The sequence below is a fragment of the Tiliqua scincoides genome, chromosome 15 (genome assembly GCF_035046505.1).
Source record: "Tiliqua scincoides isolate rTilSci1 chromosome 15, rTilSci1.hap2, whole genome shotgun sequence".
Taxonomy (NCBI): Eukaryota; Metazoa; Chordata; class Lepidosauria; order Squamata; family Scincidae; genus Tiliqua; species Tiliqua scincoides.
Window position 1 is genome coordinate 2,380,714 of NC_089835.1, and position 14,398 is coordinate 2,395,111.

Consider the following 14,398-nt stretch of genomic DNA (forward strand, 5'->3'; position numbering starts at 1 on the left):
TCACTGCTGTAATGAAAACCCAAGTAAATGCACACAATATAAAGTTGCTTTCTTTTCCCCAGTCTTTTCCTGTGGCTATTTCCATAGCCAATTTCTGCTGTCTCACCTCTAGACTGTAAGCCCCTCAAGGACAGGGAATTGTCTTTTCAACTCTGTGCAAAGAACCATATTATTGCGCTGATGTTGCAGCAGTTGTTATTTCGCAATACACAAGCAATACTACTTATCAACATGTCAGTTGGACCTCCAAGTTAAGCACAGGAGTGGAGAGTCCAACATAAACTGTGCCCCCTCACCCCCTAAAATTCACAAAAACTCACATCAGTCAAGCTCTTTTATTAGTGAAAAGTATTGATATCATTGCAGAATAAAATCCGCTCTTAAAATACCAGGGCTAGCAAAAATTCTATTTACACTCAAAGGGACTGGTTACATTGTGATAAGATATGCGGTAAGATACCAAAGCTCCTATCCTATCTCCCACTAAGATTGCAATATGTATTTAAGTTTCTTTTCCAAGCTATATTCCAGAGGTTGGTGGCAACTTTGGCTAAGTGATCCAGATGTTCGACTGCAGTATCTTAGTGGCGTCCAGGTAAAAGTGCAAGAGTCTGTTGCAGGTATTGAATATTTTCTACACCTACCCCTTTATTTCTCCTTGCTGAGCGATGCTTTGAAACAAGGCATATTTCATCTCTGACTCTCAGAGCAGGTTGCAGTAGCTGAACAATAAAATTTATAAACACTGAAAGCTGGGATGCAGAAATAATACAATAAAATAGCCCCTCAATACCTATGGTACATTGCAGTACAAGCCAATGCACATTCACTCAAAAGTAATGCCACATGTCCACTGCCTGCACCTCCAGGGACTCCTCTTACAGTAAAGTAAGCCTGTACTTCCTTTCTTGAGGGCCTGATCCAGGTTTCCCCTTTCCCCTCCCTTCCATCCACCAAGTGGGAACATCAGTGTGCCTTTTCTCCACCTTCCCCTATTCCATGAGAAGCTGCATTGGCCAGAATTCTCCCTCCCATCCTGCAATTCATGGGCCAATTGAGAGGATGTCACTCTAGGGTGGCAGCACCGAAAATTCACTTCTGATTGTTTTTTTAAAAAGAAAGCCCAAAGCTTGAGTTTAAAGAGAGGTAAAGAGCTCTGGGCAACATCAGGTTAACAACTGTCCTTCACGTAAACAATTGCAGAGTAATTACCTCTGGCATATCAAGGTGACATTCCCTTCCTTCCTTGGGAATACACAGCCCATGAATGTAGCACAGCTGAGACTCCTCAGCTGGTCTCAATAGACAGGGTTTGCTGAACCTGGGGCTCAGCTATCTAACCCAGGGGTGCCCAAACCCCGGCCCTGAGGCCATTTGCGGCCCTCAAGGACTCTCGATGCGGCCCTCAGGGAGTCTCCAGTGAGCCTCTGGCCCTCCAGAGATTTGTTGGAGCCTGCACTGGCCCGACGCAACTGCTCTTAGCATGAAGGCAATTGTTTGACCTCTTGCGTGAGCTGTGGGATGAGGGCTCCTGCCACTACTTGCAGTTTCACATCTGTGATGCAGTAGCAGCAGCAAAGGAAAGGCCAGTCTTGCTTTGTACAAGGCCTTTTATAGGCCTTGAGCTATTGCAAGACCTTCATTCATTCATATAAGTTCATCTTTAATATATCCATTTATGTAAACTTATGTAAATTTATTCAAATTTTAAATGTAAATTAATACTTTTTTCCCCCCAGGCCCCCGACACAGTGTCAGAGAGATGATGTGGCCCTCCTGCCAAAAACTTTGGACACCCCTGATCTAACCCCAATCCTTGGGAGTCAGCAAGCCCCGGGCATCCCTTCCCCATAGAAACAAGCTGTCCATTTCCACAAACAGACTCTCAGTCTCAGGGAAAGGCCTGCCTGCCATAAATTTGATAAATAAATGAACATTTGCAGCAAAGCATTTTAAGAACAGAAGGAGACACATGAAGGAATTATCATAGGGGAAAAAAATCACCCCTGCTGCTGTCTTAAAAAAAAAATATTATTGCATGCCTGGGAAGGCAGCTCATCTGAGAGAAGGAAAACTCTGATCCCAAACCTCCACTGCCTTGTGGCTACATCCAGCTATGGAAAAGGCTTCAGGAGTCAACCTCGAGGCAAAATCTGGAGCCAGAGTCCCTGAGACAGTTCATGGCTGAACACAGTCCCGTTCTGGCAACTCCTGCGATGCCGCTGGAACCAACCCTATTGGCCTCTGCCTTTCCATTGGACCACTTCAGCAACGTGGAGAGGGGGGATTTGATGCATGGGAAACAGTCTATCCTCCATATCTACTTTACCCAGGCTTTGCGCACTGGAGAGGACACTCTGTTCCAGAACCACCATTCAGAGCGCGATACCATAGTCTTCCGAGACTGAAGGATGCCAACATTTGTGCTTTAATTCATCAAGCTCCATGTGAAAATATATTTCATAAAATGGAACAATATATGTTTTTAAAAATTGTTAGTAATACAATTGGCTATATATGCTGAGATAAAAATCAGAATGTCTGCAGTTTGAGCTCATCTCTCCTATGAACTCACTGGTGACTAAGGCACTCTCAGCCTCAGCCCCCACTCACTCACACACACACACACACACACACACCATACCTGCAAAGAGTTTAGCCCTTCCCAATATTCAAGCAATTCCAGTTGCTGCCCACACAACAGAGGCAGTGAGGCACAATGCAGGCTGCTGAGAAAGTTTCCACCCTCCACCACCAGGAGGATGGTGCAAAACCTGCAGTCATGAACAGAGACGGACCTCCCCCCTGCCCCGCCCCCCCGCCCGCAGGAAGCTAAGAATGTTGTGAGCTGTCTGTCAAAGGACAAGGCCTCAGGTTGAGATGGGCCATGTGAGGAAACTGGGAAAACAGTTGCAGTGGGGCAGTAGATGACTGGCTGGTGATGTACGATCTTCTCCAGTGCCCAGACAGCCATTGGCTAAGATTGACTAGAAACAAGATACAGTCAGCAGATGAAATGTGTGTGTGTGTGTGTGTGTTGTCTAAGTTGTATACGCAGGGCTTTTCCAGTTAGTTGTGAGTCACAGATGAGTTCTAAAAAACCGGTCTGCTGATGGCTGCTGCTCTTCACATGCATCCAGTCTAGGATGTTGACAGTGAGCAGGAGAGTAAATCATATCCCCATCTCTGTTCTCTCACATGGCCTCTCCCAACCTGAGGACTTCCAGGCCTGTCTCTTAAAGAGGAAGTTGTCGTATGGCAACCCCAAATGGAAATGATGTTTTTGCAGAACCACATCTCAAATAAGATCAAAAGTGAAAGAAAAATAAAACCAGAACACGGAAGTCTCAGAGTCTCTGTTATTGGTTCTGTTGTTTTTTCTTCCTCATCACGGTGCCGATGATTCCTAGAGCAGCCAAGCCCAGCCCTGCCACACCTGCCACAACCAGCGCATCTCGGACCTGTGGGGTCAGAAGGAGAACCGATCAGCAGAGACAGTGGAGCCTCCCTCCCCCCCCCACCTTGCAAGGGGAAAACTGTTCTACAAAACTCCAGCAGAACAGAGAGTTCTCTCTCCAGATTTCTCAGTAGAACAGGAGGCAAGGGGGTGGGGGTGGCAAGGAACAGAGTCTTCTCGGTGGTGGCACCCCGACTGTGGAATTCCTTCCCCTTAGAATGAAGAATGGCTCGCTCTTTGGAGACCTTTCAGTGGGGCCTTAAGAACTTTTTTATACAGGATGGCGTTTGAAAGCTAACATGGTGGACTGGCGTGTTTTTATCAAATGCAATTTTAACTGTTTATGTGATTCTTGGTTCTTGCTCTGAATTTATTGTTTTCAAGGATATTATTGTTTTTAATACTGTAAAAACATTGGGATTGCCCTCATTGGGGAAAAGGCAGGATATAAATTCTTTAAATAAATACATTTCTCCATTTCATTCTTTTATTATGCGTTGGCTTTCTCGAGTAGCAGCCCTTGGTTGGTCAAGAGCCAGGACCCATCTCAGACCCCCTTCAGCAACATGGGACCCACCATCAGGAGCCCAGCAGGCAAGAGGGGTGGGCCAGCAAGTGTGACCGAGTGGTGACCAGCTAGTGTTCTCCAAATCATTTTGACCCTCTTTCCTTTCAGCCAGGTTTGAAGGAGAGGTAGTGGAGACTCTGTGTGTGTGTGCGTGTGTGTGTGTTTTTAAAAAACATATTGTTTTATGCTTTTAAAAACCCACCTGGTCACTCTTGGGTATGCCGTACCGCAGCTCGGTGACAAAATGCTCACAGTTTTCACTGGTGACTTTGTACTCCAGCTCCTGGCCCACCATCTCCTCAGCCCGCCGGACGATCTTGGGGATGGGCAGTGGAGGGTACTTGGAGTCATGTTTGTTGTTAACCCGGTACCGGTTCTTCCCCACCACAGCCTCCAGCAGCTCCTTCTTTATCAGTGCTTTGTCAGTGAGGGTGGACATGAGGCTGGCGCAGCCGGCCCCAGCAAATTCACCTGGGGGAGGGAGGGAAAGAGAGAGAAAGGGTGCAACACACCCTGACTAGTTCCCACTCAACTCACACAGGCTCCAGACCAGTGATTTTCAACCATTGTGCCACGGCACATTGATGTGCTGCCAGTGGTCCACAGGGGCTTTGCAGGAGCTTGGGGGGGGGGGAAGGTCGTATATTAATAGGACCATTGTGGGATGAGAGCCCCCAGCTTGTGGTGTGCCATGTCAATTGTCAAAAGACTGCTGGTGTGCCTCAATTTTGCAGGGGATGGACATAGTGGATAGAGGGATGTTGTTTTCCCTCTCACACAATACCAGAATCAGCAGACATCCACTAAAATTGAGTGTCGGAAGAGTTAGAACAAACAAAAGAAATTATTTCTTCACCCAGTGTGTCATTAGTCTGTGGAACTCCTTGCCACAGGCTGTCTGGCCTAGATGCCTTTAAAAGAGGATTGGACAGATTTCTAGAAGAAAAATCCATCACAGGTTACAAGCCATGATTGGTACATTCAGCCTCCTGGTTTTGGACGTAGGGAACCTCAGAATGCTAGATGGCAAGGGACTAGCAACAGGATACAGGGATCCTGTTGTCTTGCGTGCTCCCTGAGGCATCTGGTGGGCTACTGTGAGATGCAGGAAGCTGAACTAGATGGGCCTTTGGCCTGATCCAGCAGGGTTCTTTTGATGCCTGTTTTAGCACCTTCTCAGCAGGCTGCAAGAAGAAAAAGGTCGAAAAACCGCTGCGCCATATTCTCCAAAATCACCCTGGGGACCCTCCCCCCAGGGCACGTGAGTCCAAGCAGAGGCCCAGATTAGGAGACGTTGTCCCCTTGGGGCAGATCAAGGCTTCCAGTACCCAAGCCCTACTCATGGAGGAGGACACCAAAAACAATACATACTGCGGATCGGGGCCCTGATTGTTCTCCAAGAAGGAGTCAGGTTGCAAAACCGCTCTGTTGAGGTCCAGCAATTGCACCAACTTGCCCTTGCCTGGCTGGCTGGACAGTTACCCTGTCCTTGGACCCCACCACTCCGGATAACTCACTGGTCTTGCCAGAAGGACAAGATTCTGAGCACACGGCCGTGGGGGTGGAAACAGGACAAGGAAACATATTGCCTGCTTTCATTCAATTACCCAGAATTCAGCTGCTCCACAATAGTGATGATGGTCCACCAGCTCTCAGTTGAGCTTCATTCCCCTCCTCCCCCCATCATTTGGCAACCCCCCTGGAAGCACACTATTCAGAACAGAGCCTTACATGGTGGGGCCAGGTGGATAACGTAGCCGTCTCCCACGTAGATGGCCCAGTGCTGGTAGCCAAAGCGGAAGATCTCAATCAAGTCTCCGGGGTGCAAGCCCGCCTGCAAATTAAGGACAGAGGGCAGGGACTGTTCATCCATACTCAACAGCACAACACAGGGGAGGGGCCATAGCTCAGTGACAGAGCCCAGGGCTTGCACATAGAAATGGGGGATATGATTGAGATGCATGGGGTGAGTAGAGGGATGTTATTTTCCCTTTCGTACAACACCAGAACCAGGGGACATCTACTAAAATTGAGTGGCAAGACAGTTAGAACAGACAAAAGAAAATATTTCTTTACCCAGCATGTAACTGATCTGCGAAACTCCTTGCCACAGGATGCAGTGATGGCGTCTGGCCTTTAAAAGGTGATTAGACAGATTTATGGAGGAAAAGGCCATCACAAGTTACAAGCCATGAGAAGCAGGCTTCCAGCGAGGAAGTGGCAACAGAATACAGGTATTTTGTTGTCTTGGGTGCTCTCCCAGTGGGCCACTGGGAGATACAGGAAGCTGGATTAGATGGGTCCTTGGCCTGATCCAGCAGGGCTCTTCTTATGTTCTGAAGGTCCCAGGTTCAACCCCTGGCTGCTTTTCTGAGCAGCAGCTGCCAGTCAGTGCTCGACAATGCTAAAGGTTATTCACCAAGGGTCTGACTCAGTATGGTAGCTTCAGATGTTCATTTGGAGCATCTCTAGGTCTCTGTTCAAGCACCTGCTTTGCATGTCAGCATCTGTAAAGTGGGGCTGGGAAAAGAGTCCTCATCTGTGACTCAGTCTGGGAAAGAGTCACAGGACACAATGAGCAAGGTGGAGTCACAGCCATGAATAGGACACTTTCCATCCTACTTTAGAGGGATGCATTTCAAGCTGGAAAAATGTGTTTTTGGACAAAAAGCAGCACAAATTAGTCACAGGACCGCTTGGGACTTGGACGGGGCATTCCAGAGCCCCCAGGCACCCGGCGCGATGAAAGGGAGTACGGCCTGTTTCAGGAACCGCTGCAGACCAGCTACAATCCCATTGTTTCCGTTGTGTGCCCAATTTCTATGGCTCTATTGTGTGCACGCGCGCTGTTTATCCAGCTTATGTTAATGACTGCTTTATTTCAAGCTCCGTTGGCAGACAACCTCCCAGAGCATGCCTGGTGAATACTTGGCAAGCTGGTACATTTTTATAAACAAACAAACATTGATAGGCAATGTGGCAATATTCCCGTTGCTTCCCGATACTGCTGATGGGGGGAGCAGTATACTGTGGATTCCTCAGGTTTACTTACCAGGTTCAGAGCGCTTGACTGAGAGGATCTAAGCATAGGCTTCCTCTTGACATCCATGCTTCCATGCGCGGCAGCTGAAGTAGGACCTGCAACAACAAAACCAACATTTAGTCTGTATGCTCACTGACATGCAGTGGCATCACTGAGGGGGTGCAGGGGGTGCAGACCACACTGGTTGACGCACTCAGGAGGGGTGACACCACCGCTGGCCAAATTGTGAAACTCTTGGTATTTTTGAATAATACCATCATATCATTCAATTCTTAATTTCATGCAGAATGCAATGAAATAAACTGCACTGAAATATCTGCATTACCATGCACTCCCCAAATAAATACAGCCGACAACAGGTATGGAATTAAAATGGGCCACTTTATTGAATTACAACAAGATAGCAACAAGGCAACAACAGGGTAAACAATACCCATCCCAAGTGTGGGGTTCTAAGTGGGGGACACGGCCCTAGCTGTCTATGTTTCCCAATCTCATAGGGCGTCCACCCAACTCCATGCATAGCTCAATTGTTATTAAGCCCGCCTTTCACCGTCACCTGAAGAGGGTAAGTCAGCCGAACTACTATGCCTTCAGGTCACCCCTGCAAGGCCCCCAAGTTCAGACAAGGGGCTAGCCAGTCTGCCTCCTTGAGTCGGTCCAGCATCATGGGAACAGTTCTGGTTCACCCCTGTCCTTGCTCACTTAGATTGGACACCAAGAAGGTCTTCTGCCTACCCACCCCGCACTTCTACCACCAGCGGCCAGGGCGTTAAAGAGATATATTGCAAACCCAAACACACTCCATAGCAAGTCTGAGGTAGGCGAAAACAAACACCATCATAGGGCCAATCAGATGGTGATTAAAAAATTCCTACCCGGTCCTCCAGAGAGCAACCAGCTAATCCCAGACTAGCTAAAGGGTGGGCGGGCGGGGGTCGCTTCCCAGGAACAGACTGAGCTGAACCTAGCGCCTGCACGCTAGAAACAGCTCAGTCATCCCACCCCCTATGGCAAGCCAGCCAATCAGCTGGCAGCAAAGCCCTGCTGCCGGCTGATGGGGAGGAGGCATGGCAATCATTGCTAGCGCGCCACAGAGGTGCGCTAGCAGCCTTTCAATCAAGGATTATAGCCAAATATTCAGGAAACACAACTGCCTGATGTAACAAAAGGTGGTGACCTGTACTATAATATTTAAAATAAATAATATTCATAGGAGTGACATCAATGCTAGTGCGGCCACTAGGCTGTATGTATGAGATTGTAATTTATTCCACATGGTCTGGTGGGGGTGGCCCAGGTGACGCAATGAGCTCTCACCACAGGTTTGGGATGTGGACTTAGACCTGGAAGATCCAGGTTCGAATCCCCCCTCAGCCATGAAGCTTCCTAGGTGGCCTTGGGCCAGTCACTTTCTCTTGGCCTCACCTACCTCATAGGGTTGTTGTGAGGACAAAAGCAGGGAAGCAGCTGCGTACACCGCCCTGAGCTCTTTGGAGGAAGGGCGGTATAAAAATGTGAATAAATAAATCAAATAAATTAGGCCAAATTAAACTACTGTTGCCCAGTACTGTTCCAAGACGGAAGAATTATAAATTTAAGATATAATGTGCCCAGTGGCATCCGTCTCTAATAAAAGCATGAAAAGGGGGAGGTTTTTGGAAACGTGGCATCCCGAGCACTTTGGCACCCACAATCAGGTTAGATGGTAAAATGTCTTGGGTTTAATGATGAGGCGAGTGCTTGGCCTATCTTACAAGGGCTTCTGAGCCAGACCTCCCTAATCCTAGCCTAAGTACTACTAAATCACACACTAAATCTCGCTTGGGTTCCTTTCTTTGTATGTAGCTGGGCTCAGTTGCCGGAACTCTTCGTGGTTGTACCTTTCAAGAAGTGGGGTGATTTCTTGGTTCTTTTCAGCATGATGTATCCCAGCTTGAGAGTACCCACAGGGACTTTCTCGGCCACCCCTGTGGAGTCCCCCTTGGCTTTTACATGAGGTGCCTGAACTCTTTCTCTTGCTGGGGGCTTGGGTATCGGTGCCAGCTGAGCATCTTGAGAACCAGGAGGGTGGGACACCCGGGTCCTGAGGCCTCTGGGGACGGCCTCCGAGGCCTGGCCGCTTTTCCCGCTTGTGGCATCCTCTAGCAGCACGAGCCGCCCCTTCGTGGCTCCTTCCCTAGATCCTGCCGACTTTGGCAGTGTGTTGAAAGCCTTTCGTGGGACAACCACCTCCTTGGTCAACGGGAATTCTTTGAGACTCATTGCTGAGGGTCCCTTGCGACCCTGGGCAGCCCGGCCGGGTCCAGCTTTGACAGCACCGTCTGAAAGGGGCAGCGTCATTTTCTTCTTGTGGGGCTGAGGCCCGAGGGGGGCAGGGTCCGCGGCCACGGGCAGGCCCCCCTCCTGAGCCAACGGTGACTTGGGCTGTTGGGAAGCCTTCTTGCAGTAGCCTCTCTCACAGAACCACAGGACAAAATCAGACATATCGCTGCCCCAAACAGCTTTTCCTTTCTTCCTGGGTAGCCCCTGCGACATGACTGGTGTTTGCCCAGGAGAATTGTGACAACCTGGTTGCCAGGAGCAACGGGGCCCAGTGGCAACAGACACTCCATTTTACTCCTTCAGGTCCCTGATTGGACCGTTATTCCACTTTTAGAACCAGAACCATAGAGGGACAGAATTAGGCCTGTCTTCCACAGCCTATATGCCCCGTTTTATTTTATTTTATTTTTCATAGAATCTTAGAGTTGGAAGGGACCTAACAGGTCATCTAGTCCAACCCCCTGCCTTAGGCAGGAAATCCTCCCAGAGCACCAACAGGTGCTTGTTGAGCCTCTGCTTGAAGATCTCCAGTGAGGGAGGGTCCACCACCTCCCTCTGCAATCTGTTCCACTGCCGAACCGCCCTGAATTTTTCCTGATCTCTAATCAAAATCTCCTCTCTTGCAGTTTGTAGCCACTGGTTCTAGTTCTGCTTTAGAGACAGCTGAGAATAAATGATTCCCTTCTTCCAAAGGACAGCCCTTCCGGTCTTTGAAGAGAGCTCTCATATCCCCTCTCAGCCTTCTCTCCTCCAGGCTGAACATACCCAGTTCCCTCAACCTTTCCTCACAGAGCTTGTCTTCCAGCCCCCTGATCATCCTCGTCACTCTCCTCTGAACCTGCTCCAGTTTGGCTTTGTCTTTCTTCAAGTGGGGTGCCCAGATTTGGACGTGATACCCTAGGGGAGGTCTAATCAGTGCAGAGTAAAGCGGAACCACAACTTCTCGTGGCTTGGAAGCCCCGGTTTGGTTAATGCAGGCTAAAATGGCATTCACCTTCTTTGCAGCCGCTCCACACTGCTGACTCATGTTCATCCTGTGATCCACCACAACTCCAAGATCTAATAATCCAAGATTATTGCACAAAAGTGCCTATATTTCTGGCCAGCAACCAGAAAGCATTAGAGGGAGCCCAGCAGCCTCCCCGACAAGCAGCTCACGCACCCACTGCCAAATCATAAATCTGAAAAATTACTATGTACTATACCATAACAGTCAAATTGGGGGCCCAAAATAATAAAACAGAGTTTCTTCGTCTACTTAATTGTCAACTCCTTCAAAATCAACAGGACTTTACTACTTGGATGGGAGACTGCCTGGGAATACCGGGTGCTGTAGGCTTATACCATAGTCTTTCGAGACTGAAGGTTGCCAACCTATTTGTCTCTAAGTTATTATTCAATATTTATGCACCACTTTTCAACAGAAAAGTAGTTCACAAAGCAATTTACACAGCAAAATGATCCAACAAATGGTGCCCTGCCCCCAAAGTGCTTATAATCTATAATCTTAAAAAAAAAAATGACACAGAATTGAAACCAACAGCAGCCACAGGAAATGACGCCATGAAAAATGACAGTTGCCTTCCATCTTCTAAATATAATCACCCTTTTTAAAAGGTGACTCTTTGCCCAATTAAAACCCATTTCTGCCCAGCCCACAGTGTACACATTTGATCCCTGTTGCGTATATGCAACATAGGGCAGAAATGGCTTAAGTAGGGGTTAAGTTGGATCCTTTAGCTATCAACATTGTTGGCAGCCATCCAGGGGGTTAAGCAGGGGCCGCCCCCAGCTGTACCCTGGGGAAACCCTGCCATCAACCGAACCTAGGAACTTCTAGAAGAGCCTGAGCTCTGTCACCCAGATACGGTCCCATTCCCAGAGCTGCAGCCTCATTCAGCTTCAGAGTAACAGCTCTCTTGGGATTCAAATTCAGGCCCTCTCGCACACCAAGGGAAAATCAACGCTCTAGAACAGGGGTGCCCAAACCCTGGCCCTGGGGCCACTTGCTGCCCTCGAGGACTCCCAATCCGGCCCTCTGAGAGCCCCCAATCTCCAATGAGCCTCTGGCCCTCCAGAAACTTGCTGGAGCTCCTGCTGGCCTGACACAACTGCTTTCAGCATGACGGCCAGCTGTTCAACCTCTCATGTATGCTGTGGGACAAGGGCTCCCTCCACTACTTGCTGTTTCACATCTGTGATGCAGCAGTGGCAGCAAAGGAAAGGCCGGCCTTGCTTTGTGCAAGGCCTTTCATAGGCCATGAACTATTGCAAGACCTTCATTCATTAATATAAGTTCCATCTCTAATGTATTCATTTATGTAAATTTATTCAAATTTGAAATGTAAATTAACTCATTTATCCCAGTAATCCAGGGAATCCTCACCGATGGAAGAAGCTTCACTGCTGATCTAACCACTGGTGGTGTTTGGAGCCCAAAGGTCTCACCCAAAGAGTAGCCTTTCTGCTGGTGGGGTTACACATGATCCCCTGCCGGATGCCTGGATTGCTATTCCGGCCCCCGACACAGTGTCAGAGAGACAATGTGGCCCTCCTGCCAAAAAGTTTGGAAACCCCTGCTCTAGACCAACTCCTTCGCACCAGACTTACCACAGAGAATGTTTCAGATGAGAGTATTAGGAATACAAAATGAGACTGTTGCTTCTTTGGCACAGGGGACAAAACCTCACCTGACACCTCCCAGAAATGCCCTTTGCTGCTTTTGGGCCTCTCTGCATTCCCCCCCCCCCCCCCGCTGGTGCCAGGGGAAAATTCAGTTTTCTCTTGGCACCTGGGCCAACTCACAGTTTCATACCACAGGACTACAGTCTCAAGGAACACCCATCACTTGTGCAACTGTAAACTTGGACTTGATCCTTTCCTGAACTCTGCCCTTTTCAAGATGACATAGAAAGTTAAGTTTTACTTTCCCTCCTGGTTGTTCTCAGTCATGCTCAGTTACAGCAGAGTCAAGAGGGGCCTGGCCGCATTTCCAACCCTCTTCATCCTGGGTGCTTGTGGAATTATTGCAGGCATCAACTGGGGGTGTGCAGCAGGAGCGATTGGCTGAATCCGGCCAGCCCCCATCACCTGCTTTTCACACCTTCTGCGACAGTTGCTCAGAATCTCCCATTTATTTTTGTTTTGCAGTTTTTACACAGTGAGCGGCTGTAGCTATAAGAAAAGGGTCGGCAACAAGAAACCCATCAGCTGAATCTGACCAGCTCTTGTTTTTCACCACAATTACTGCTTAGAAGGGCTGATAACCAGGCTACTGGGTTTACATGGTAAGAGGTTCAAGGTTCACCAGCAACCAGGTCTCTTGAGCCACTAACCTAAGCTTTGGTTGAGCTGAGGTCTACAACTTTCCAGTCGGTAGCCATGTTAGTCTCTTGTAGCATACGCATGATGAATTAAATTTATCAGTTAAGTTCCACAAGACTTTGTCTAATTAAAAATAGAAGTTATGTTTTATCAAATATGTAGAAAATACTCCTGGTGTTTAGCCACGATGGTGTAGTTGTTCTGGAGTCAGACTTAAACCTGGAAGATCCAGGTTCAAATCCCTACTCAGCCACAAAGCTTCCTGGGTAACCTTGAGCCAGTCACTCTCAGTCTCACCTACCCCACAGCGTTGTTGTGAGGTCAAAAGGACGGAAGGAGCTATGCACTGAGCTCCTTGGAGGACACGAGGTATAGAAAGGTGGAAAAATAAATGTATTCAAAAGCAGGTCCTCCCACCTTCCTTAGAATCTCCCCCCACCCAATTTGACCCATCAATAATTTAGATCAGTGGTCCCCAAACTGTGAGCTGTGGCTCCCCAGGGAGCCACAGAAACCAGACAGGGGAGCCGTGGAATAAAAATAAAAAACCTATACAATGTATAGGATTGTAGCCCTAATGGAGAGCTGTGGCCACTGGCCCAGTAGATTAGGGGAGCCACCTGTCATAAAAGTTTGGGAGCCACTGATTTAGGTCATATAAAACCTCTTAAACTGAGTCAGACCCTTGGGTTGTCTAGGCTGGCACCATCCCCTCCAGAATTTCAGGCGGGAATTTTCCAAGCCCTGTAAGGGTGTGTGTCTGTGCGTATAAACTGGCATCTGCTGAAACCAGGGCTAAATGTACTGGGTCATCTGTCTTCACATACGATAAGCTTCTTATGTGCCATCCAAAGAATGTTTACTCAGACGTAAGCCCCACTGCGTTTAAATCGAGTCCAGTCAATGTGGATAGCGTTGCAGCTTCAGTTATTTTTGCAGCCATCAAAATTCTAAATTAGGGTGGCCACCACCTTTTCCCCTGGACCCTCTGCTTTTCATCACAGTATGTGACAGGCAGACATTCAGCAGGTGAGTTCTCCCACCAGTCCCTCTACCTGACAGACTCCTGCTCCGGAGATGACTGCTATCCCCGGCACCTGTAGAGCCACTCATACCAAGATCTATCTGCGCAACTTCAGCCTGCCCAGCTAAGAACATCACCAGATCAGGGAGACCTCTCAAAGCGGGCAAAAGGGGAACGGATGCCATATTTTTGAATGGCTGCAAATTTAAAAGCATCATTAAAAGCCTCTTTTTTCTTTTTAAGACCCCAGAATCCAGTGAATAAGAGCAGAGATTTGAATCCATCTCAAGGATTGACTTTACTCCCAGTATGCAATTCCCAGCCGCTGCAGTCCAAAGGAACTGCAAAAGACCCATCCTTGAGACCGGCTGTCATCAGCATGGACAGCTGGAGGCCTCTGATGCCGCACGAGAGGTGCAGATGTTCAGGAAAGAAGCAAACTAACCTTTCTGCAACTGCAGTCCGTGTGCCTCCCCAATTGCGAACAACAGCTGGGAAAATACGGGTGGGGGCTGCCAGGGACAGGGATGAGGAGAAGCCACCTGACAGCTGAGGTCATCCAAGCTCCTCCCTTCTGCCATCTGGGGAAAAAGCAAACTAAAGGGGGGGGCCGGAGAGAGCATGTTACTTGCTGCCCCCTGGTGGGGAAAAATGTGT

At 48.5% G+C, this 14,398-nt stretch overlaps 1 protein-coding gene across 1 annotated transcript; it reads right to left on the bottom strand.

Moving 5' to 3' along the window:
* Positions 1-320: 320 nt before the first annotated feature.
* On the bottom strand, positions 321-14,289 carry LOC136635208 (phospholipase A and acyltransferase 3-like). Its single transcript, XM_066610354.1, has 5 exons — positions 14,187-14,289; positions 7,078-7,163; positions 5,757-5,859; positions 4,228-4,496; positions 321-3,461 (listed from the first exon to the last, which is right to left on the bottom strand). The coding sequence occupies exons 2-5, from the start codon at positions 7,132-7,134 to the stop codon at positions 3,360-3,362; spliced, it is 531 nt and encodes a 176-aa protein (XP_066466451.1). The 5' UTR covers positions 7,135-7,163; positions 14,187-14,289; the 3' UTR covers positions 321-3,359.
* Positions 14,290-14,398: the final 109 nt, after the last annotated feature.

Excerpts from the sequence above, each read along its gene's own strand:
- LOC136635208 (XM_066610354.1), bottom strand. The coding sequence starts at position 7,134 with ATGGATGTCAAGAGGAAGCCTATGCTTAGATCCTCTCAGTCAAGCGCT. Across the intron at positions 5,860-7,077 it reads AGTCAAGCGCTCTGAACCTG|GCGGGCTTGCACCCCGGAGA; the intron begins GTAAGTAAACCT and ends CTTAATTTGCAG. Across the intron at positions 4,497-5,756 it reads TATCCACCTGGCCCCACCAT|GTGAATTTGCTGGGGCCGGC; the intron begins GTAAGGCTCTGT and ends TCCCTCCCCCAG.